At 41.3% G+C, this 22585-nt stretch overlaps 1 protein-coding gene across 7 annotated transcripts in view; it reads left to right on the forward strand.

The window, feature by feature from the left end:
• The window catches only part of LOC147683727 (von Willebrand factor A domain-containing protein 5A-like), a 326679-nt gene extending 306433 nt beyond the window's left edge, over positions 1-20246 (forward strand). For 6 of the 7 annotated variants that reach the window (XM_086944100.1, XM_086944105.1, XM_086944101.1 and 3 more), the window contains 3 exons: positions 744-880; positions 12164-12290; positions 12543-13175. In XM_086944100.1, the coding sequence (XP_086800226.1) occupies positions 744-880; positions 12164-12290; positions 12543-12622 (344 nt within the window). In that variant the 3' untranslated portion in view covers positions 12623-13175. Of the gene's footprint in view, positions 1-743; positions 881-12163; positions 12291-12542 lie in introns of all 7 variants that reach the window. The other variant, XM_086944103.1, reaches the window with a different exon arrangement.
• Positions 20247-22585: the final 2339 nt, after the last annotated feature.

The raw sequence follows: 22585 nt of genomic DNA on the forward strand, positions 1-22585 counted from the left end.
CTGTTTCCTTCTTCGCATTGGCAGCCATTGATATCAGTCTTTCCCTAAACACTAGCATCCCAAATAGTAGCTTTTGAAAGATGTTCATACCAATGTTCAGGAGAGGTCGGATATTAGGCTAACATAGGTGGAAGAATGATTGTGATGGGAATGTACTTGGACAGTTGATCATTATCTTGCCAAGGAGAAAATAATCCAGAGAAAGCCAACTTATTTAAAGGACTATATTTAAAATTGGTCATCTTGGTGTCTCTAGTTGTCCATTCATGTTTCTCCTTTCTTATTATTTTGTTGCTCTTGTCTCTATGTGCCTTCTTCCAATTGAGGGGCATGTTTGTTTCCTAGGTTTGTCAGTAAGGGTTGTGGTATTTGTCTTTGGGGAAAAAAGTGAAGACGTGTGATGCATCTCAGTCTCGGTTCCTTAGCGTGTACAGGTTTGTGAGTTCCAAGTTTGTAAAGTCAAAATACTGTAGAGCATTGTTTCCCAAACTGTGAGCAGACCTCCAAGGGGTGAAACAAGGTTGAATTGGGTCTAGTCAACACAGCTCACAAGCTGCACAGCTTACATGCAGTTTTTCATCGGGTTTGTATCTCAGGCTTGATGGGTCCTGTGAAATTTTCCATTGTCCTTTTGTATACCCATCTCAAAGGGACGATTTAATTTGCAGGAATGTTGTTAAATTGGTTCATATATGTTAAATATTGGCAACTGCTCTTCTCTTACAATATGATTTCTCTCTTAGTTGAACACAAGGAGACAGACTCTGTCCTTAGACTTATTTCTCTGCAGAATGCTGATGGCTCCTGGTGCTTGAACACAGATTTTGCGTCTGCCCTGGGAATACCTGAAGACAAGCTCGAGGCAAATAAACCTAACAAGGTAATAGTCAGTGGAAATATTGATTTTTCAGATTTTGAAACTTGAAATTAGTTTCTCCCGATGAGTGCGAGAGATCCTATCTCAAGTATGAGAATAACTTCCGTCTGTTAAAGACCCGACGTGAACAGAAACGTTTTTGTGTTCCAATTACTTTTAAAGTGAAGAAACAAGTAAGTTGCAGATACAATACAATCAGCAAAATATGATTGCCAAATGTGTAAATTGATTGTTCTTCAAATAAATACCAATTTCCCTAGGTAACACAGCCTAATTGGTCAATCGATTACCAAAAATGTACTGAGTTCTATCAGGTCTTGCGTCTCTTGGATATAAAAATTCCTTCTAGAACTAACAGTTGACCATATTTAGGGACATGTTGGACTGGATTTTTTTTGCTGACTTTGAAACGTTTTTGAGAACATTGGGCTTGTTTAGTCACAGTGATGCCAGGGATCTAAATGAATGTGTTATATCTGTACAGGTTTTGTTGCTGTTAGGAAATTCAGGTTTTTTCAAAGTTTGTGATCATATTGGGTTTTTTTATATATAATTGGTCCGTATTTCGTTCTATGTGGCCTGAGAGAGGAATGTAAAGATTTTAGCGTGATCACCAGAAGTATTTCTTTACAAAAATGTCATGTCTCCTATTATATTCTGCCTTAATTGCAGTAAATATAGCCCCCATATTGTCTGTTTTATTTATGTGCATGCTGTATTCTGACAAAGTTAAACTTTGTAACTGTATGCTTTGTGAACATTGCAAAGTCAGCCGATTATTGACACCGTTACCAGTATGAAGTTAAAATACTAATGCAGTCATTGCAGTGTTTATTCGGACATGAAAGTAGTACCACTTCGGCAAAATAAACTAATGTCTGAAAGCATTCTAACTCAGGCAAGGCCAGTTTCATGATTTCAGAGTTAGTATGCAATCTTGTGATCACCTAAATGTTGAGTTTCGAATCTATTAATTCCGTTTCACCTAAACTGAAAGTTGATCTTGGCGAATGTGGGTGTTTTTTCACTCTTACAGATTGTAAGTAAGGGCCATGTAAGCACTTTAAAGTCAAGTTGAGTTTCTTTTAGATGACTCTTTCCTACTGTCAATCGATGTAGCTTTAACAGGGCTAGAAAAACAGATTACATTTTATGCTATCTGTCCCTTTTTGGGCACGCTGGGCGCACCATTTAATAAACTGACAACACGCTAAAGACATGGGTGTAGTCTAGTTAGCACAATCAATGTCTCAACTACAACTTTTTGTGTCAAACTGTGGAGTACGCCTCATCTGGTGAAAGCAAAAGGATGACGCCTGGATCATCTTCTTAAATTGAGCAAACAAGCTCACTTTTTCATTCCAGGTGACTGCCAGCTTAAGGCATTCTTTGCAGAAGGAATAAACATATCTGCAGGTTTTAAGATAAAATAGGAATAAGACAATTGTGAGAATAAGTCTCTATATCATATTTGATTTTCAGACCCTAGAATAGAGTATAACTGAATATTTGTAGAATTATTGGCAAAATGAAATGAAAACAGTCATGTGTCAACTTGTCAGCAGAGATTACGTTTTTTGTCACAGTTTCTTAAAAAGTAAGCAAATAAAGGAAAAATAATGATAACTGATCCAACAGAGGTAGAAAAACTTGAGAGTTTTACTGGCACACTGTACAAATTCAATTCCTGGTTTATAATAAAGAACTGTGAAATTATTGAAGACATCCCTTCAAAGCAGGCAAGATATCATGATAGAAATAGTGGTATAAAATTAAGGGACACCCAGAAGATTGAAACATTAGTTTTATTGTTAGCATGTATGTTTGATTTATAATAAATTATGTAACAGTAATTACTGTATATTTATAGAAACTTACGTGGCATGAACCAATCTAGCAAAGGGGAATGGCTCAGTCAATCATAAATATTCATCAGGGGTTACACAATTTAAAATCATATAGAGGACAAAACAAAATTCAAAGAATTCATTCATTGTATGTCAAATGTAATTTTATGGAGAGACAAAAACCACACACAGAGGTAAAGTAAATATAGCATGGTACTCTTTCATTTTTTCCCCAACCTGCATCCCCTCATGCGATTAAGACTACAATTGAAAAAAAGTGCTGGTAACCTATGTTTAAAAACATAGCACTTAAAAGCAGCATATAAACAAGGAGTCTCCTAATAAGGATTCATCATCCTTCCCTTTATTGCAATCACAATTGTATATCCTTGTATTTTTCAAAATACGCGATGAGTAATAACAAAGCCACAATGGCGTTTTAACTTTGTACTTGCTGCGAATACCAGTAGTGTAACTGAAAGGAGACATCACTATTAGGCTAACCTCTACTTGTTAAAGTGTGAGAGATCTTTATTCATGTTGTCTATGTTTATGATCGGAGTTTAGGATACATCTATTCGAGAAAATATGAATGGTACTGAAGAAAATTGGTAGTTCTTTCTGCATAATTACCTATTATCAACCTCAGCATTTTCCAGTTTAGATTGTATAGTGCATACAACATGAAAATAACAAGTGGTTCATGATCTTTTGATGGGTTCCTTTGCAATTACATATAACAAGGAATCTTGTTTGATCCATCCTCAACATCCAGCTTCCAATATACATATCCAGAGGCAGCAACTCAAATCTTAATTTTGCACACACATTTTGTTGCAAATTATGGCTTGATGTCACCTAGTTAGGGCTCCTCTTTTAAAATACTTAAGGCTATAAACAATCCACATTGTACTGAGCCAAACTATGATTCACCCAAACCCATTTGTTTTAGCTATTTTTATAAGACTCTCCAACAAAGTGGAGTATGCACTAGTATACCTCACCATGATATGGGTGTACATATTGACACGCACCAAATCTGAATTCAGAATGCCTAAGGTTTTGTATAGCATTCTTGTTATATGAAGCTTACACTCAACTCTAGCATAAAGGAAGCCCTGTAGAAGTAGGAATAAATATTTATTGATTAAGCTTTTCTTCTTTATCTCTATTTTTCTTCAAGAGAAGGCTACATGCCTAAGCAATACAAATAGTTGGGATTCTCTTCATAGAATGGTCATTCCTCTTGTATACCCTGAAAGACATGAATTTGAGTATCATTAAAAAATCTGCCATTCAATATGTTTTTGTTAACTAATCAAGGGCCATATGTAGGAAGCCTAATTGCGCTCGCAAATGCTGAAATTCGCATTTGTGATCGCAATTAGGGCAGTTGATTCCTTATTTTGCTATTGCATTTAAGGAATCGCAAATTGCGATTCCTTAAATGCAATGTAGGAAGCACCCAAGTTGTGCGACTTTTGGCTTAAGGAATCGCAAAATACCACCAACTTCAGGTTGGTGGTATTTTGCAATTTCTTTGAAAAATGCACTTTTTGGCATTTTTCAAAAAGTGCCATGTGGGTCACATACATGCCCTTAGGGCATGTATGTGGGCCACATGTGCACACATGTCAATTTCAGGGGTGCAAAAGGGTGTCCTATTGACACCTTTACAACCCTGAAATTGCATTCTCAATTTGCGATTCTCTAATTGAGAATCGCAAATTGAAAGTGTCTTCCCACTCATTCCTAAGGGCCTTCTAGCCCATAGGAATGAATGAGAAGGTATTCCTTATTTACGAATCTCAATGGGGATTCGTAAACAATGAATAAGTGGGATTCGCAATCAAATTTGCTAATCCTACCTACATTTCGTTTTGCGGTTCTCTAATTGCAATTCCCTAAAAATCTTAATTTGAGAATCACAAAATGAAAATTACCTACATATGCCCCTTAATCTATTTGTTGACTTTGAAACCTCAATACATAGTTAAAATTGCTATCAGATTTAAGTATTCCGTTCAGATGTTGGTGTAGGCAAAAAAAGCACTCTTACCTAAGTATTTATAAACATTTGGCACCTAAACACATTTTAGGTCATATGATGGTTTAAAAATACTCTTGTGTTGCGAAACAACACACCTTTTTATGGTGATTGATAGTCAAGCTATTAAAGTAAGTAGTACATAAAGGGTTACACCATGCAGAGTTTTGTCAGTATACTAGCTTTGCCATTTAGTGAATTGGGCAGTGAAAGTGTAAATAATGAAATCACATATATTGCCTACATTATAATTAGGATGTTCAAATCAGCCACTTGAAGAAGGAGCAGCACCAGTGCTTTTCAGGGTGTTTATAAGGTCTGTATATTACCACATACCAATTCCATCAACTGCTGTCAACTTACAAATCAGTAGAAATGTGAAATAAAGGAGTGTAATCAGCCTTTATTGTTGTTAATGGTAAGATCAAAAGAAACTAGAGGGCTGTCACCGATCCAGTTTCTGACAGTCTTCAGAATGTGGTTTTCTTAAACACATGTGGTGGAGAGGGCAGAGTCTACAAGGACCCAAGATGGAGGTGCCATAGAAAGGTCTGGTGGATCGGGAAGACCCTCAAGTTCATAAACCCTGACTTAGGGCGATGGCGATCCCGGTGCACTACATGTTGGGAGAAGAAATCTGACCCGCTGGGATCTGGGATTCACCGTCTGATGTTACCAGGGCCCATACTGGCCTAAGCACACGACTGTACCCATCAGATATGGCTCAGTATTGGTAGTACAACCCTGGATTTGTGAACCGCATGCACAAGTAGTGACAGTGGACACTTGCTGACTGGCAGTGATAATCATGGTGTTCTCTAGCACACTTCATTGGTATGGCACCTGTTAGCTAGAATCCATAATACTTCAGTGGAGGTGAGCCTTGAGAGAGACAACACAATGTTGTAGGTGGTTTTTCTCTTCCCCTCTTTGTTAATTAACACCATCTACATTGTTTTTGGGAGAATATATCCCTGATGCAAGCATCTGATAGAGGAAACGTGAAGATATTAACAATTTACTAACACCTAATACTTCCTAACACATGCTTCCTGCATAATCAGAGGCACACATGCTAGGGCATTGATTCAGCAGGAACATACAGGGCCTCACCCTGTCATACTGAGATACTTCTAAATGCCAGTAGACACCTCATCGCACTTGGTGGCTAGGTGAGACTGAGTGGAATACTGATCAGAGAGACTATTGCTTGGAATTCCCTCTTGGTGTCTCCTTTACCTTCAGACACTGGTGCTCCAGATCCTGCATGGTGGTGCTGCAGAGTCACTGTGGTCTTTTGCCTTCGGTTCCACACTAGATACCACATCTACATGTTGACTGACTTGTTTGGAGGCAGAGACTAAAGTATATAATCTCCTTCTGCTACTGCTCATTGGTGGCTGCTGCCCATATCAGTGAGCTCCTGCAAGAACACAACTGTGTGCCCTATTACTATTGGTGACTGTCAAAATTCATCATGTTAGGTCAGCTCAGTCTCCTACTCTCATGTCCATCTCAAAATCCTCCAGACAATTGACTTTCATTGAAGCTTCCTCAGGGAGCGTGACACATACATCCCTGAAATATGCTGTCATGTTCTATATAACGTTAGGCACCATCTAGAAGAAGATCACGTCATTTGATCTTTTTGATTTCTTTGTTCTAAAGGAAATGTGTAGAAAATGCATACAGTTAAAGCCACATACTTTGCAGTGGTATAAAGTTCCTATGTGGTTTTTTTTTTACCCGAGGCTTGTCTGTATGTAGGTTTAATATTAGACAATCAGTGACTGAGATCATGCTATTTCGTTTCTTATTTGACTCATCTCACAACTCTATATAACGCAACTTCTCTTTTCTTTCTTCTGAAGAAAAAACATCAGTACCTTACTAGTTATTTGCCTGCTTTTGGCCACCTTGGGAGATTTTATCAAGTACCATTTAGTAGAGGCCATCAGGCATTCTATATGGTTACAATAATTAGTACACCTGGCTTTGAAATGAAGTGCTTTAAAGAGTCTGATTCCATGAAGGACCTCATGTTGATACTATATGTATGTCTACGTGCTTTATGCAACTTTAATTCTTCAGTAACATACTCTTTTAGAAATGGAGTTTCTAGTTGGCTAGGGTATGCACCTAAGCAGGCAGAACCCACCTCTCTAGTCAGGTTAAATAAGTTACACACCAAAGATATCCTGTGCTCATGCTCTAGTAGCGTGGTGCAGGTCAGGCGTATCAAATGCAATGTGTAAGGCCTTTGTGCAACACACACAAATATTAACCCAATGTATACACCACAGGTTTAGAACATTTGGCAATTTCTTATATGTAAAATAAAACCAAAAGGACAAAAATCCAGTTCGCAGATTCAGAGATATTCACTTTTAAAGGAATCAAAGCAGTACTTTAAGATATACGAGTATTGGTAAATACTTTCGTCCTGGAAGCCAGCATGCTTGCTGTAGGTCAATTAGAGCCCAACTGTAGGTTTTGTAGTAGGCAATTTGAAAGTATGCGAAGCGCAGCAGGGTACTGCCGGGACCTCTCTGGTCCTATTCAGTTAATCAAAATAAATCCCTGTGACCCTCGGTCGTGGGCTAGGGCCAGCCGCTTGTGGTTAGGGCCCGCTCGAGTCTGGGATACGTACAGGGTATGCATTGGAGGCACCAGCAAAGTGTGTGTCCCCACCGTGAGGAGCACAGTACAGTGACATTGGGTCCACTAGGGTCCAAGCCAGGCAGCTAAATAAATCACTTAGGCACATGGCCATGTTGCTGGGCTCAAGACACCTGGTCAGTTTTGAGGACATTGAAGCTGCTCTTGGGGTTTCTTTGTCGCTGGTAGTGTTCACTGACCCTGAAACACGGTGTCAGGCTCTGGCTGCTCCGACTGGGGTGGAGAGTAAATACAGGCTCCTCCGAGAGAGCCCTGCACAAACACTCAGCCGCACGGTAGCCACGCTGAAGGAGGTTCCTGAGGTGCTGTAGCAGAAAAAGAAATTACATAACTGGAGAAGCTCTCCATCGGTGATCTTGTTGCCCTGACAACCAGTTGCGAGGGGGCTTTCAGCACTCAGGTGCTGAATCAATACTCTGCTGCCACAGGAATGTAGAGTGCAGCTTCGGGACTCCAGTAAGCCCAGAGCGAAGAACAGCCTCAATTTCAGAAATAAACCTCGAGGCCTGGTGGGGAGAAACTCACAGCACGCTGAGCTTATGGCAATTGGGCAGCACTGTAGTTTCAGGAAAATGTAGGACTTATGGTTGCAAGGTTTTTGATGTTCCTGAGACCTCGGGAGAACAGGGGGCAAGCCAGCAAGCCCTTGGAGTCACTCTGGTACATAATCCTTCAGTCTTCTAGCAGGGCAGAAGTCAACAGGCAGCATGGCAGCACAGTCAAGTAGGGAAGCAGTTCGTCAGAAGAGTCAGGCAAGGCAACATGGCAATTCTTCAGCACAGCAGCCTTTGCTCCAGTGTAACTTCTTCTAGGTCCAGTAGTATACTAAAACATGGGGTCAGGGCCCCAGTACTTATACTCAAAAACGTCTTAGATGAATGGGTGACTTCAAAAGGAACCCTTACAAGTGTGCAACAATTCCTTTCAATCTAGCCCTTGTTCCAGACTATCTGTGGAGGGTAAATCAGCCTTTTGTGTGAAGGCAGGACCCAACCTATACAAATATGATTGTGTCCCCCCTCTCCCAGCCCAGTAAGAATATCAGTATGCAGATGAATGCAGATATAGCCCCTGTCACACCCAGCCCATCCTGTGTTGTTGTTGTCTGGAATGTATGCACCAAGTGTAGTTGTCACCCAGCCCTAGACTTAAAAAGCCAGGTTTCTATTGCAGTACCCCCCACCACCACTTTTTGCCAGATTTCTTATGTACTTTTACTTGATGTGCCCTGGGTCCCTGCCAATAAGGTTCCCAGGGCCTGTGTTCTTTCCCAAAACTGTACCTTTGCACCCTAAATTGGCACCTCTCTGGCCACATGCAAGTTCCTTGTAAAATGTACCACGGGTACCAAGGGCATTGTGACCAGGGAAGGCCTCTAAGGACGGCAGCACACACTGCCATTGCAGGTTGCGTGTTTTGGTGCAGAGAAAAGTGAAGAGTTGACATGGCACACATTCCTGTGCGCTATGCCTGTAACCCACTGCCTATGGTATAGGTAAGACATCCCTCTAGCTGGGTGCACTGTACCGCTGGTTAGGGTACAGTTGCATGAGCACGGTACCCCTACAGTAGTGCAGTAAAGCCATAAAGGGTATATGGTCTGGGAGTTTGTCATTACGAACTCCCCAGCACCATAATGGCTCCACTGAATTCCGGGAAGTTTGGTAGCAAACTTCTCAACATAATAAACTCACACTGATGTCAGTGTGGGATTTATTATACAATGCACTCTGAAGGCATCTTAGAGATACCCCCTGAAAAACGACCAGCTTCTGGTGGGTTTCCTGACTGGTGCACACCAGCCTGTGAGGCATGTTTCTGGATCACTGGGGTGGAAGCCTTCGCTCCCTGAGCCCAGAAAAAAAGCCTTTCCTGGGTGTAGGTGGTCACAACTCTCCCAGGCCAGGAATAGCCATCTGTGGCAGGAGAGCTTCAAAGGCCTTACCGCCTTTGTAATGTGACCCCTCAGCCTCTCCTGCTATCAGGAGCAGGCCCCTTTCCTGTCTCCCCTCCTTTTCCACAGGAAGACAGGCGGGGAACATTAGCACAGCCCAGACGGTATACCTACCTCTGCCAACCCCACCCCTCCATTGGAGGAGGTAAGGAGAAGCCCACTCTTCAGTGCCCGCCATCTTGCAGATGGCAGACACACCTTCCAATCAGGATTAGGGATAGTGCCTACTCCCCCATGTGAGGTGAGCACACCAAGCATGTAGTCACCCTAAGGCCCTAAAACTCCCCTAAATACAGCATTTAGGGGGCAGCCCTGAACCAAGAAGGGAGATTCCCGCAACCTCCGAAGAAGAAGGATGAAAGAAGACGCCCTGCAGAGGAGACTACAGAGAAGAACTGACTTGGCCCTAGCCCTACCGGGCTGTCTACAGTTTCCAGAGATCCTGCACCAAAAGTCACCTTGTCCTGCAGCCAGCAACCTGCGGAACTCCTGGGAGGACTGACTGCCTTCCAAAAAGACCGGATCTTCTGTGAACGGCGGCTCAGTTCAAAATAAACAGACAAGAAAGACTCTGAGCCTGCTGAGGACAAAGAAACCCGACGCATGGAACCACCACTTCAACTGATGCCTACGGCCCGAGACCGAGTGGCCTACTGGTCCCAGCAAGGCCCCGCAGCGCTCCAGAGTCTGAGTCCACTGTGGGTTGACACCTCAAGGACTCCCTAACGTTGCCTACAGCCTCTGCACGGAGACCCCACCCCCATGACTGAGAGTGGCCCAGTAAGGTCAAAAGACACCCCTGCATCCAGCGGCCCTGTGCCCTAGAGAAGAGAACTGAGGGTGCACCTACATCCCCGAGTCATCCAACATACCTGCACAGCTGTTTGTTCCTCCTGAAAGACTTACTGGACCGAGTATTCAGCTAAAAACAAAACCGGCAATCTCCATTAAAAACAACAGGCACTCAACGCCAAACCAGCACCCTGCACTCAACCACCCCTATGACACTGTGGGTGCACCTTGTGTGCTAAACCGGATCCCCCTTTGCCCTGAGCTTTGCTCCCACAACCTTGGGGCCTGCTCGTAAGCAGCCAATAACAAGAGGCCTCCTAGCCCACTTTGGAGAACATTGGGCTTCATCACTCTGCACTCAGTTGCCCTAGTGCCACTGAGGGTGCTTTGAGAGTTTGTCCTTGACCCTAGGGGAACCCTGGTTCTAACACCAGAAAACCAACTCCCCAAACCAAGTACTTACATGTAAACCAATAACTTTGTTTTCTCCTATAGGACTGCATTGACTGCTTTCTTGTGATAATTGTTCTAAGTGTGGACTTGGTTTGTATGAAAACCTAAGAAAATATAAATGTTCAAAAACTGAATTACTTCCGTTTTCTCTAGGATACGTCCCAGTGTGATATCTAGGCATATCACACTCAGTAGAAAAAGTAACTTAAAAGGTAATCTGAAAAGTAACGTTGAAGGTAATCTCAAAAGTAACTGTAAAGTAATTTTGACTGTTGACTTACCTGTAAACAAAGCAATTGCATCCAACTGCATCTCAATTGTATTTCAACTGCAATATACCTGGAAAGTATTATTTCACTTACCTGCTTCAGGCCTGGCTTGGTTCTAGAAATAAAATAACGAAATAATATTTTTATACAGACAAATTGGTCTGAGTTCAGTCTTTGAGTATGTGACATCATTTATAGCCTGAGTGTGTAAAATAAATGCTTAACACTACCCTCTGATAAAGCCTTACTGCTCGCCCACCCTACCACAATTGGAGAGTAAGGTATTATCTAATTTTACCTCTGCCTACCTTTGGGGATCCACTGGACCTTGTGCACACAGACCTTACTTTGGTATAGTATATACAGAGCCAGCTTCCTACAGAGTCTTGCTGCAAAGCACACAGTCATAAGCACAGAGAACTACCCACTTTCTAAAAGTGACATTTCTAAAATAGTATTGTAAAATCCAACAACCCCAGTAAGCAGGATTTATCACCACTATTCTAAGCATAACAAACATGGCAACGCTACTCCTTACCGATCAGAAAGTACCACTTAAAAATAGATAAGGAAATTACCAATGCTCGCCTTTGAAATGAGTAGGTCTCACACAGCCATGCAACACATATAGGCATATGCCATACCCTTTACTTACACGGCACCCTGCCTATGGGGTTACCTAGGGCCTACCTTAGGGTTGACCTATGTGTAATCAATGGGGAGTTAAAGGCTTAGCAGGTAGTTTTAAATGCCAAGTTAAGGTGGTAGTAAACTGCACACACAGGTCCTGTAGTGGCAGGCCTGAAACAGCTTTGAAAGGCTACGACTGTGGGGGGGGCAAAAGCAGTGCTGCAGGTCCACTAGTAGCATTTAATTTACAGCCCTGGGTATATGGTATACCACTTTACAAGGGACTTACAAGTAAATCAAATATGCCAAACAGGTGTAAACCAGTCATTACATGTTTAGAGGATAGAGCACATGAACTTTAGCCCTGACTAGCAGTGGTAAAGTGCCCAGAGTCCTACAGCTAACAAAAAGAAGATCAGAAAAATAGGCAGAGAAAGGCATAAAGTTAAGGGAATACCCTGCAAAAAGGGCCAGGTCCAACACACTATTTGTACATTTGTTCTTTACTCATTTTTGAAGCATTCCTCTCGTTCTCTAGCATCCTCCTACTATAAGGTTTTGTGGAGTTTACATCTCTTACTTTTTTTTTACATTTCTTACTTTTTTGCCCACTAGGATATTGATTCTACTGTTTGGGCAACTGTTTTGGCGCTGATTTGGCTTCACAGCACTGGAGCTGACCGTAGAGATGAGTGGGAATTATTGGAATGGAAAGCGTTATCATGGGTCAAGGCGAAGGCAGGTAAGACATAGAGCCTGGCAATGTTCTCTCGCCCATCTCTTGATATGAGTATGTGTCTCTCTTTATTGACATTCACATAATTGCTAGTGTGGGTCTTTGCTTATCCACTGTCAACTTGTCTCTCGCCTTCTCTCCCCCTCTCAGTATTCTGTCCGACCTATCTTCTTTCCACACACGGTCCTTTGAGTTAAAGCTGTCACTGTTTAACCATCCTGATTCTTCTGAATTTTGTGTCTTTTTTTAATTTTCTAGGTTCCACTCTGGGAGGGTGTGTCACAGCTGGAAACTCCCTCCTGAAGGCATCTGTGGACACTAAAGTGTTTGGATTGTGAGAGGCTAGACAAAATCACATCTCTCCTTTTCTGTCCTGGCATGTGCTGATAGTTTGCTCCTTTTAATGCAATCTAGCTTCCAAAGAAATGTAAAAGTAAAGTAAACCTGTGCCTTTCAGAACATGTAGAAGGAAAAATAGATTTTAAAAGGACAGAATTAACAAGTGGGTAATTGGCCACTGTATGATGCATGTTTTTGCAGAAGCATGGAAAGCCTATATTTACATTACATATATGTATGTACCCTGAAATTTAAACTGCAATATGTTTAACAACTAGACAACCTCTTTGCTACGCCTCCTCCGTGGACAGTACTTTCCTATTAAAGTCCTAAGTTGCTACTGTTTGCAATGTCTGTATAAGGATTTAAAATGCTTGATGTATATTCATGGAGAATGGGATTCTGAAAAAAAACTTTTGGCATGCCATGCAGTAAGAGTTTAATATATAGCTTTAAACACATTTCACTAGTGCAACAACTATCCATATCTAGATGCTCTATGTCTTATTATAACAAAAACAGCCATTACAAAAACTAAAAATATCAAATATATACATTGGGTCCTAGTCTTTTTTCAAAGTCCTATTCGTTTAATGCTTACCCTGTCATTTTATGTAATCGCATAGGATATAATTTAGATTTTTTGGAGAAGTAGGTATTGTACTGTACACTGATATACAAGGTTACATCAAATACAAATTAGAACATTGGAATGTTGAGCGCTCTATTGAAGACAATGGAGTGCTCTGGGCTTCAAACGGCCCAAAGAAGCCAGAGCATCAACATTCCAATGTGTGTTCACAGCTGTTGCTGTGAACAAAGGCCTCAAGGAGCCTTAGATGATTTCAACCGCCTCGGGCTCAGTGAGGCCTTTGTTTTCCTATTTAGAATATTCTGCCATCTAGGGGTGGAATTTCCTAATAGCCTTAGAGCCCTCCATAGCAGGCTCAACCGCCCAATAATGGGCTGCACCCTCTTTAACGCTGATGGGGCCATTAATGGCTGGTAGAGCCTTCTACGTCAGACTTTAAAGGCAATTATAGCTACCAACCATTCAAATCCAGAGAAATTATGCCTTTCCTCACAAACACTTTCTGCCCTTCTTGTGTACATTCTTTCCATATGAAGTCTAGGCTCTTAGGTGCTGTTATGATGTACTGAGTACTGTGATGTGGTGTCATCGCAGAGATCTGGTTTGTCGACTATCTCCGTACTAAGAAGACTATTTACTTTCCATATCAAGATTGCATTGCCGCGAGACATTTCCTTTCCTACCACAACCCAATAACTCAGGCACTGTTTTAAGAGAGAAGTCATTGGATTGAAACGAGAAATAATGCTCCCAACTGTCAAGATGCTTCAGTCATTCCTTAAGTACACATGTGCATTGTGCCAAGAGATGGCTTTGGTCTTTGGTAATTGCTTGTCCTGCAGCTTAATATTCTCATTTGGAAGCAGACTGCACATACTGTAGGGAGCTGAGCAAGTTTATTAATTTTCGAGTAGAGGCTGCAAGACTTATCTTCAACATTGTTCTTCCACAGGCCCTCAGCCATGCATCTCATCTTTGTTATAATTTTTCTGTCCTTTGCACACATAGATGGGGATTGGAATCTGTGTTTACTCTTTAGTTTTCTTCTGATGCAGGAATATTTGCACTTTATGTGTAGGGCATTTAGTAATTTCCATTTTGTTGCGATAGAGTCAGTGCCATTAAGAGCCATGGCTCTCCTTTGAATATCTCATGGAACCTCTGTGATGTGTGTTCATATCAGCACCCAATCTGCTCTTGTTTGCTGTGCATGAGAATAGCTGGCAGTTTTCATTTGACCAACTCACAGCCGATGCAAAATTGGCTTGTTTTAAGCACTATAAAATGATTATATGCTCAAATGGCTGATTAATGAACTATGCACTTAGGTAAACAAATGTAAGCATTACTTGGAAGAATAATGCAAATCTGATTTAACACTGCACTACCAAATGAAAGAAGATGGTTTATGATCTAAACCAAAGTTTGGTGACTCCACTTTCTGGCACAGGAAAGTCAAATCCATGCTGCTTGAACACTCTGGAGTTGAATAGGCTTAACACAACTCTAACACAGAGGCTACTTAGGCAACAGGGAACTCCTCTCACACAAGAAAGGTTGAGTTGAGCATCTGAATAACCTATTTAGTGTGTCTTGAGCATGATGCCAAATTTCCTTTTTCTGATGAATACTTATCTGATCACAGATTCCTCACCTGGCACTAGACCGGATCCAAGATTTTCTTTAGCAATGCTCTTGTGTGCCACCAGGTGGCGTCATATGGCTCTGTCGTGACCTTGCATAACACCATAATTGATAGAGCAGGGCTGCACCACTGTGCACTGATCCACTTCCAACTTGTCGGTTTTTCTAGTGACTATAGTTATATTACCAGACCTTGTACTAGGGAAGAGGTCTCCCCCAAATATGATAGGATTCAAGCTGTGCCATGACTATAGGAAGCAGATGCCTGTTACGGACCCTCATGACATGTCCCTGTGGTGATTGGGCTCTGGGCAACACTTGAAGTTGTGCTATAACAAGTTGATCAGAGAGTGGGAAGTGAAGCTTTGTAACCCTGTGCCTGGGACAGGAGAGGATGTGGCCATAGGGCTAGAGCAGTCAACGCTGGGGAATGGGGTTTGAGTCTCGGCAGGGATGCTCAACATCCTGTGATTCTGAGCAGATCACCTGATCTCTCCGTACAGCAAAAAACATGAATGTGTTCATCTGTAACGCAACTGGTGCTCATGTGAAGTGCTCCGATACCTTTGGGTCAAGTTTGCGGTATATAAAACTCTGAAAAAAAAATAAAGAGGATGCCACATTAGAATTAGTGGACCCACTCATGCTCCAAGTGACAGGCTGTCTCGATACCGGTTGCAGGGTCCCTCCTAAAAAAGTCCTATTATCGCTCAGTCTTCAAGTAAGCCAGCAACACACCATACGTACAAGAAAGCCCAGCATTACTCTAACCCATGGCGCCACTAAAACTCTGGCGACCGTTCGCAATGGCGATACTCCTAGGGTCTTTGACTTATAGCGTCTTCTGACTCTGAGTCAGTCTCACTACTGCACCTGGCGTATTCTAAATTTCCTGGGCCCTCATCAACCCCGCACCAAATGTGACCTTCAAAAAGTCCATGCTGCAGGCCTTCCTTAATCCGCCTGCTCTCTCTGGCATGCCTTCCGGGCCACAAAGCAGTAGGGGCTTCTAGCTGAACTTCTGCCAGAAGACCCTCCCTCAATACCAACTGTTCCTCCCAGACTATGTACTCTGGCTTCAAGTTGTATGCCAGTTTATTCTATGTTAATGCAATTGCCGACTCTATCAGTGCTGGTACTGGAGAGAATCCCATTACAGTCTCCAACCCCACACCGACATTGTTTTATGCCAGGCCTATACTGGGGTATGAGTTTACCAAGGCATAACCAGTATTCCTACAGCCAGATCCTCCACCTCTTTCTCAACTCCGGTAGTATCAGAGACTGGATGCTGTAGTCCGCTCCAGCGCTGACGTGGTCTAGGCCTTACCAAATTTCCCTCAACACTGATGATAAATGGAGGCCGCAAATTTTCTCCCGCATCACTACACTTATGAACAGCTGAGTCTAAAACTTCCAAAATGTCAGGGGGGCTAAATACCTTCCTGGAGACAGAGTTGATCCAACAATGTAAGAACCATTTAACAAGGTTCTTAACGACATTCTCATGGCCACTTGTTGTAATTCATGTTCAACCCTCCTTGAGCCAGTCGACCCTAGCCAGCCATTTGTGACCCTGGCTTTTTAACATAATACCCCATACCTGAATACAGGTAACGACCGGTAAAGTCAAACCGAGCACCTTCCCCTTGATCTCATCCCCCTCCACCCCCACATTATAGGTAGTCAAAATGTATCAATGCGTCTGGTAAGAAAATGTTTCTCTCAATAAGCATTGAAGGCGATGTGACTTTTGGGCAGGAACATCCATGCCTTATGAGACAAAGCAAGAGAGCGCTTGCTGGCTGTTCTGGCTCAAACAGTTCAGGATAGACAGGATGTAGCAAGGTGTGTGTTCTGTACCATCCTGAACACCAACTGTATAATGTAAACTATTGGCACCATTAGAGTGCTTAGAAGACACAGCTGTATGCAATCAGCTGGATTGTCATGGATGTCCAGGCATTCCTCGGAGACTTTGATGGAGCTGCAGTGTTTGTAGTGAGGAATGACTCCTGCTAAAATTACTAGGTCACACTCCCTCAGAATAAAAACACAACCAAACCAAAGAAATTTTTCAATATTCATCTGTCTTATTTGTAAAATAAGCTTGATTGCTAGGCACAGCGAGCTTAAAATCTCTGTGTGGGCATACCCTTCCTACTTGGGCATACCCTTCTTTCTTAAAGAACCAGAGACAGAATTGATTCCTTCATTATACTCACCACCCCAATTAAAGATTCTAAGGTAAGACTCAGACGCAATTCACATTAAGACATCAGACAAGGTGGTCATTTAGGGGGATCTTTTCTATCATCTAATGTTTAATATATACCTAATAATGAACTATATAGCTTCTCCCAATTTCTCCCATACATTCCTTCGCTACCTTTTAAAGTTGCCAACTACTAGCAAATGCTGATAATACAACTTCTACTTGAGATGTCTTCCAAACTGTCCTTTCAGCCTTTCAGTCTCCCCGGATAAAAGGCCTGCCAGCTGTTTCCAAGAAAAAAAAGATATCATCTTATGTGGCTACAAAGGCAGACTTGTCTTGTATAATATGATAAATTACCACATGTAAAAGAATCTTATGCTTGCTGCAGATTTAATTATAGTGCAATGAACCTTTGCAGTGCCTAAAACTGAGTAATGGTTATTTATAAGGTCAGTAGATTAGAAAGACTTTAATCGGGGCCCTTCTTAGAGGCAATGTATCTGAAACAGTTTTTGATGTTGGGTTGTTTTGCTCCAATATCTTCAATAGCCGACTCTTGGCCAAGTTGACAACTGAGCTTTTGACAGCCCAGAACGGGACAACATATTTGATTGATACTGTAAACTCCTCAACTTGTTTTGCTAAAGACGTCACATTGACAAAACTTCACAGGAGAACATTGAAGATTACTTTCTTACAAAATAATTCTGCACTAATGTGCATCTCTGACTCAATCAGGATTTCATAGGACATTTTAATGATTGAGGTAAAAATAGATTACATGTTTACTGCCAATAATATATAAACTACTTCAGGTATTTAGTTTAGCTTATAATGTTGAACAACTTTTACTTTCCATGCTCATAGTATAAAATACACAACATAACTGACATTAATAAACTATAAATATACCACTATATATCGAACCCCCAACCAAAAGTAAAATACAGTAACCACCATACCATCTCTAAAGAAATCCCTGAACTATCGCATGTTCCCTTCAAAATGGACAGTGGCAAGCAGCCGTGTTCCGTGCAGGTAACAGCGGTGGGGTGGTGGGGCCAGGTTGGGGGGGGGGGAGGGGGGTATTGCGAGGGACGATGCAGAGGGAAAATTAAATAATTAACTTTTCCTCTGCATCATCCCTCGAAATCCCCCTCATGTGGCCCCACCTCTGTTACCTGCACAGACCGCGGCTGGTGGCAAATCTTACTAAGAGGCCAATTAGGGCCTTATTTAGAGTTTGTGTGGAGGATAGGATGCTTTGTCAAAACGTGATAGATATCATGACTCCTCTATTACAACTGCAGTAAACTAAAATACACGTGTAATATAATGGACAGGACAACGGCTGCTTTTGTGAGAGCATTCTGTTCACCAATGTCTCAACGTGGCCCATAGGCTTGTGTTTTATATTGGTATTTATAAACAGCTTTCCGTGAGCCTTGCCAGGCCTAGAGCATGATGCATTCAACAGTATAACTGTATTTTTAAAAAAGGTAAATCTGACTAATTTCTCCAAATATAGAAAAGTTGAGCTTGAGTTAATATATCTGAATTAATGCTCAAAAGAATTACTCATCACACTCTGGCACTCATGTAAAGACGCACATGGATGCAGAAAACAATGTTTTCTCAAGAGAAGTGCATTTTTATCTCCATGTACATTTAACGGTAAACAGTGATTGATCTTCATGGAGTCATTGTGAGGTTAATCAAGACTTGGGGACAATGTGGGCACTGAAGGGCTTATCTTCTTAGTCTTGCCAGTGTAGTTCTAGAATAACAGTTTTTTAATATCTACACAAATATTCACTCCCAAATAGAGACTACCACCATATTGTCAGGTTAAATATACGTAGGTAATGATACATTTACTATTCCCAACTCCACAACTGTGTAACTTGACGAAAGATTAAACATATGGAAGCCTGCAATCTCAATATAACTCTGATATAAAAGCATGACTTAAATTCCTTATTACTGTGGAGTTGTGCCATTTCAAGTCACCTGTTATAATAGGACTCTGCTCAGAGGGTATTACCATGTTACAAAGGAATTGTGATGCCATAAACCCTACTGTTAAAGCTAACAGTCCAGGTGAAATGCAGGCCATAATTACAGCTGCAGTTTAAACAAAGTCATGCATTGGTAATGGCTATAGGTCTGGATTAAGAATGCACTTTCAAACTACACCTGAAAATCTATGTGCAATAATGCACCCTCCTCCCATCTGTGCTGCTAACAGAGAAAAGGCCATAATTATCTAGTTATCGAAGACACTTTAATGGCGTGTGTGCCTTTGAAGGTTCGAGCTCAGGCAGTTTGGTAAATCAACAAAATGATCACTGCTGTGTGGAGGGCTAGCACTTTTTTTGTGGAAGCACACAGCTTCTCCCAAATCAAAACATGTACTTCTGGTTCCAATATGTGGGTGGAGCCAAAGCTACAGAGGTTCTCACAAAATTGTCTGGCAACAGCTGATCCGTCGAGTCAGACCGCAGAAACATACTGTGATCAGCAGAAAGAAGAAAAGGCAGTGTGTTTATTTTTTCAACATAGTTCATACAGAAAAGAAAGAATCTCAGCGTGTAAATACGTATGTGGAGATACAGACCATTTTACATTAAACATATGTACTTCAACAAATTACCATCTGCTGCTAGTTAAGTTTAATTCTGTGCTTCAGATTGCTCTTTTACTGCATTATTCTGTATGCCTGCAACCATACCATCTTTCATATGAAGGAACAAGACATTGAGGGTTTGACTGGTTTATTGAAAGGGTGATGGTATGACCATGTTTTGTAATGAATAATGTACTTTCTGCCACTTCTTAATAAAGATATGTCAAGTCACAACAGATGTGGAGTTAATAGTAAATGTATACTTACAAATATATACTTGTCATAGTTGATATGCAGAAGTCAATAATTTTGCAGGTGAATGTGTTGAGGTCAATACTCTGACAAGCAACGCTCTACAATTTGTTGGGAGGATTGCACTGAAAGTGTCTGTTTGGCTTTTCCCAACCTGGATTCCACTGGATTCGTCACTATATTGTGTTTTTCATTATCCTTTATTACAGTCGTATATAAACATTATTCTGCTGCACTGACAAACTTTTCTTGGTATGTTTATGAATAAATGGCCAACTTGGTGAAACTCTACATCTGAGCAGTGTGTTAACTTTCCGGTCCTTGTTTCCATATTCAGATTCCATCTAGAATGAGGCATGGGGGATATTTTGAAAAATAATGGTCATTATTGGCAGTGAGCAAGCCGCTGTATGTGTTCTGTGCACTACTAGAGATTAACAGTTCGTGTCTAGTAACAGCTGCGGTCAGAAAGTGAATTTAACATGTATTAAGTTTGTAATACAAGTGTTTTTTTCATGCTTTATTTAGTTTGCCAAACAAATAATTGGCATTCTGTAGACATTGTGTTAAAACATTTTACTTAATGGCAACAAACTATTATCTAAACAGTTAACCGTTCAATACAGTGAGTATGTGCAACTAGGAGTAAACATAAAGTGATAAACAAGATGGCCACTGCAGCAAGCAAATCCTCGCTGTTGATTCCACAAATACTCCTTTTTCTGTCTGAATAGAAATAATTTCAGCTTTTTGTTGGAACTCACAACTGCAAAAGACAAAACAAAAACAATATACACAGATGGGGTTTTGGGTCAGCTTCCTTCAGCTATTGTCTTGCTGTGGTGAGCCCCCTTCAGCCATTGGCTTGCTGGGGGAGCCCCCTTCCGCCATTGGCTTGCTGTGGGGAGTGGATCACGTTTTGGTATAAACCTATGGCATTAGCCCATGCTGATATGTTTTGCCCTTACGTTGTGGATTGGTGAAAGTGCTGAGAGTAGCCTCTTGGTTTCAGAATCTTGGTATTGGTATTGCTGCACACCTCTGCCCATGCCCTCCACGCTTTGACAGACCATTCCTGTCTGCTCAATGTGGCTTCTGGTGAACTTTCTCTTCCCGCCCCGTGCCCAGGGCCCCTGTAGGGTCTCAGGTCTACTCGCCCTCTCACAGCGGCCCTCGCGTCATCACTCACTTGCAGCCCATGGAGCAGATGTTGTGATTCTGACGTGAGTGACACATGTGATAAATGCAGTTTATTTCACCCCGCCTGTGTGCCTTTATTCATTGTTACAAAGGGAGAAAAATATGCTTGACAGGTCGCTTACAAACAAAACAGGGTCCCTGAAAGCACTAAATACCAGGAGAGAGAGGTAGGAAATCAAAGTAGAACAAGAACAAACCTCTCCTAGGTATCACATCAATATCTTGGTAGTATATCCTTCTTAGAATATCTATATCAACATTGTCCCACAACAAAGATTATTTAGAAAAACATTCTTTTTTATTATTTTCTGACATGAAAAAACATGATCAATATGCTTATTCTATATGTACAATACTTTCAAATATACACAATTACTATATACAATATAGCCCCACAAAAAAAGGAACAACAAATTATCATTCATACATCTAATCATACCAAGCATCCAAACCATCATCCAAAAACAACCAACCAGAATTCAGCCAAAAATAAGACAAAAACATTGCAAAAAGAAATTTACATATATATATACACCCAAACAAGCAACAGAAAAGAGGCGCCGACGCACGTTTCGGAAAAGGACCAGTGTCCACAGTTCCTTCGTCAGGGCGCAGTTGATACAGTTCTTGGTAAACACACTTCTTGATAGATGTAACTTTTTCCTTCAATATTATAGAATGAATCCACAAGATAGAATAACAGGGGGGCTTAATCTTGAAATTACATCAGATGTGCACATGTCATCTGTATGGCACAATGCGACATCACAAAACATATTAAATCAATGAACATAAACTTAATAACTAAGACATTAGACTGCTGGAAAGTCCATCACCAGTGTGAAAATAAGTAAAGAAGAAACAATGTGCAAGGAAGGATCTAAAAAGGGGAGAGGATAAATTTGGAAAAGAAAAATAAAGAAAAAAGTCCAAATAATGGGAAGACCAAATAGCAGTGCACAGATGGCAATGCCTGTGTATCCCCTGTGAAAAGCAGGGATAAAATAGTGTTACCACATGTAGTGGCGATAGTCCACTCCCGGTGATTAAGTAAAAATTGTAAATATATTACCCCTAAGAAGCACAAATGAAAATAGCATTTACACATACCGTGTAATTCGCTTGAATCCAAATATATAGCAGGGCGGTAACCTTCCAACGCACAAAATGTTCAAATAAGGTACACAGCTCTTGAGAACTGGATCTAAAAGTAAAAATACAGCTAAGGAAATTGATATACAAGTGAGGTAAAGGGTCAGCATGGCTGAATAGAAGGAACCGATCTGTGGGATTCAGTAAACAAATCACGGTATAACAGACAAAACTTGCATAACTAGGAAGCTCTCAGATCCATGCCAATGTAATCCGGGGCATATAACCTCAAAGGTTGTAAAGGCAACGGGATAGATAAATAAACCCAGAAATGACAT

The sequence above is a fragment of the Lissotriton vulgaris genome, chromosome 11 (genome assembly GCF_964263255.1).
Source record: "Lissotriton vulgaris chromosome 11, aLisVul1.2, whole genome shotgun sequence".
Classification (NCBI taxonomy): Eukaryota; Metazoa; Chordata; class Amphibia; order Caudata; family Salamandridae; genus Lissotriton; species Lissotriton vulgaris.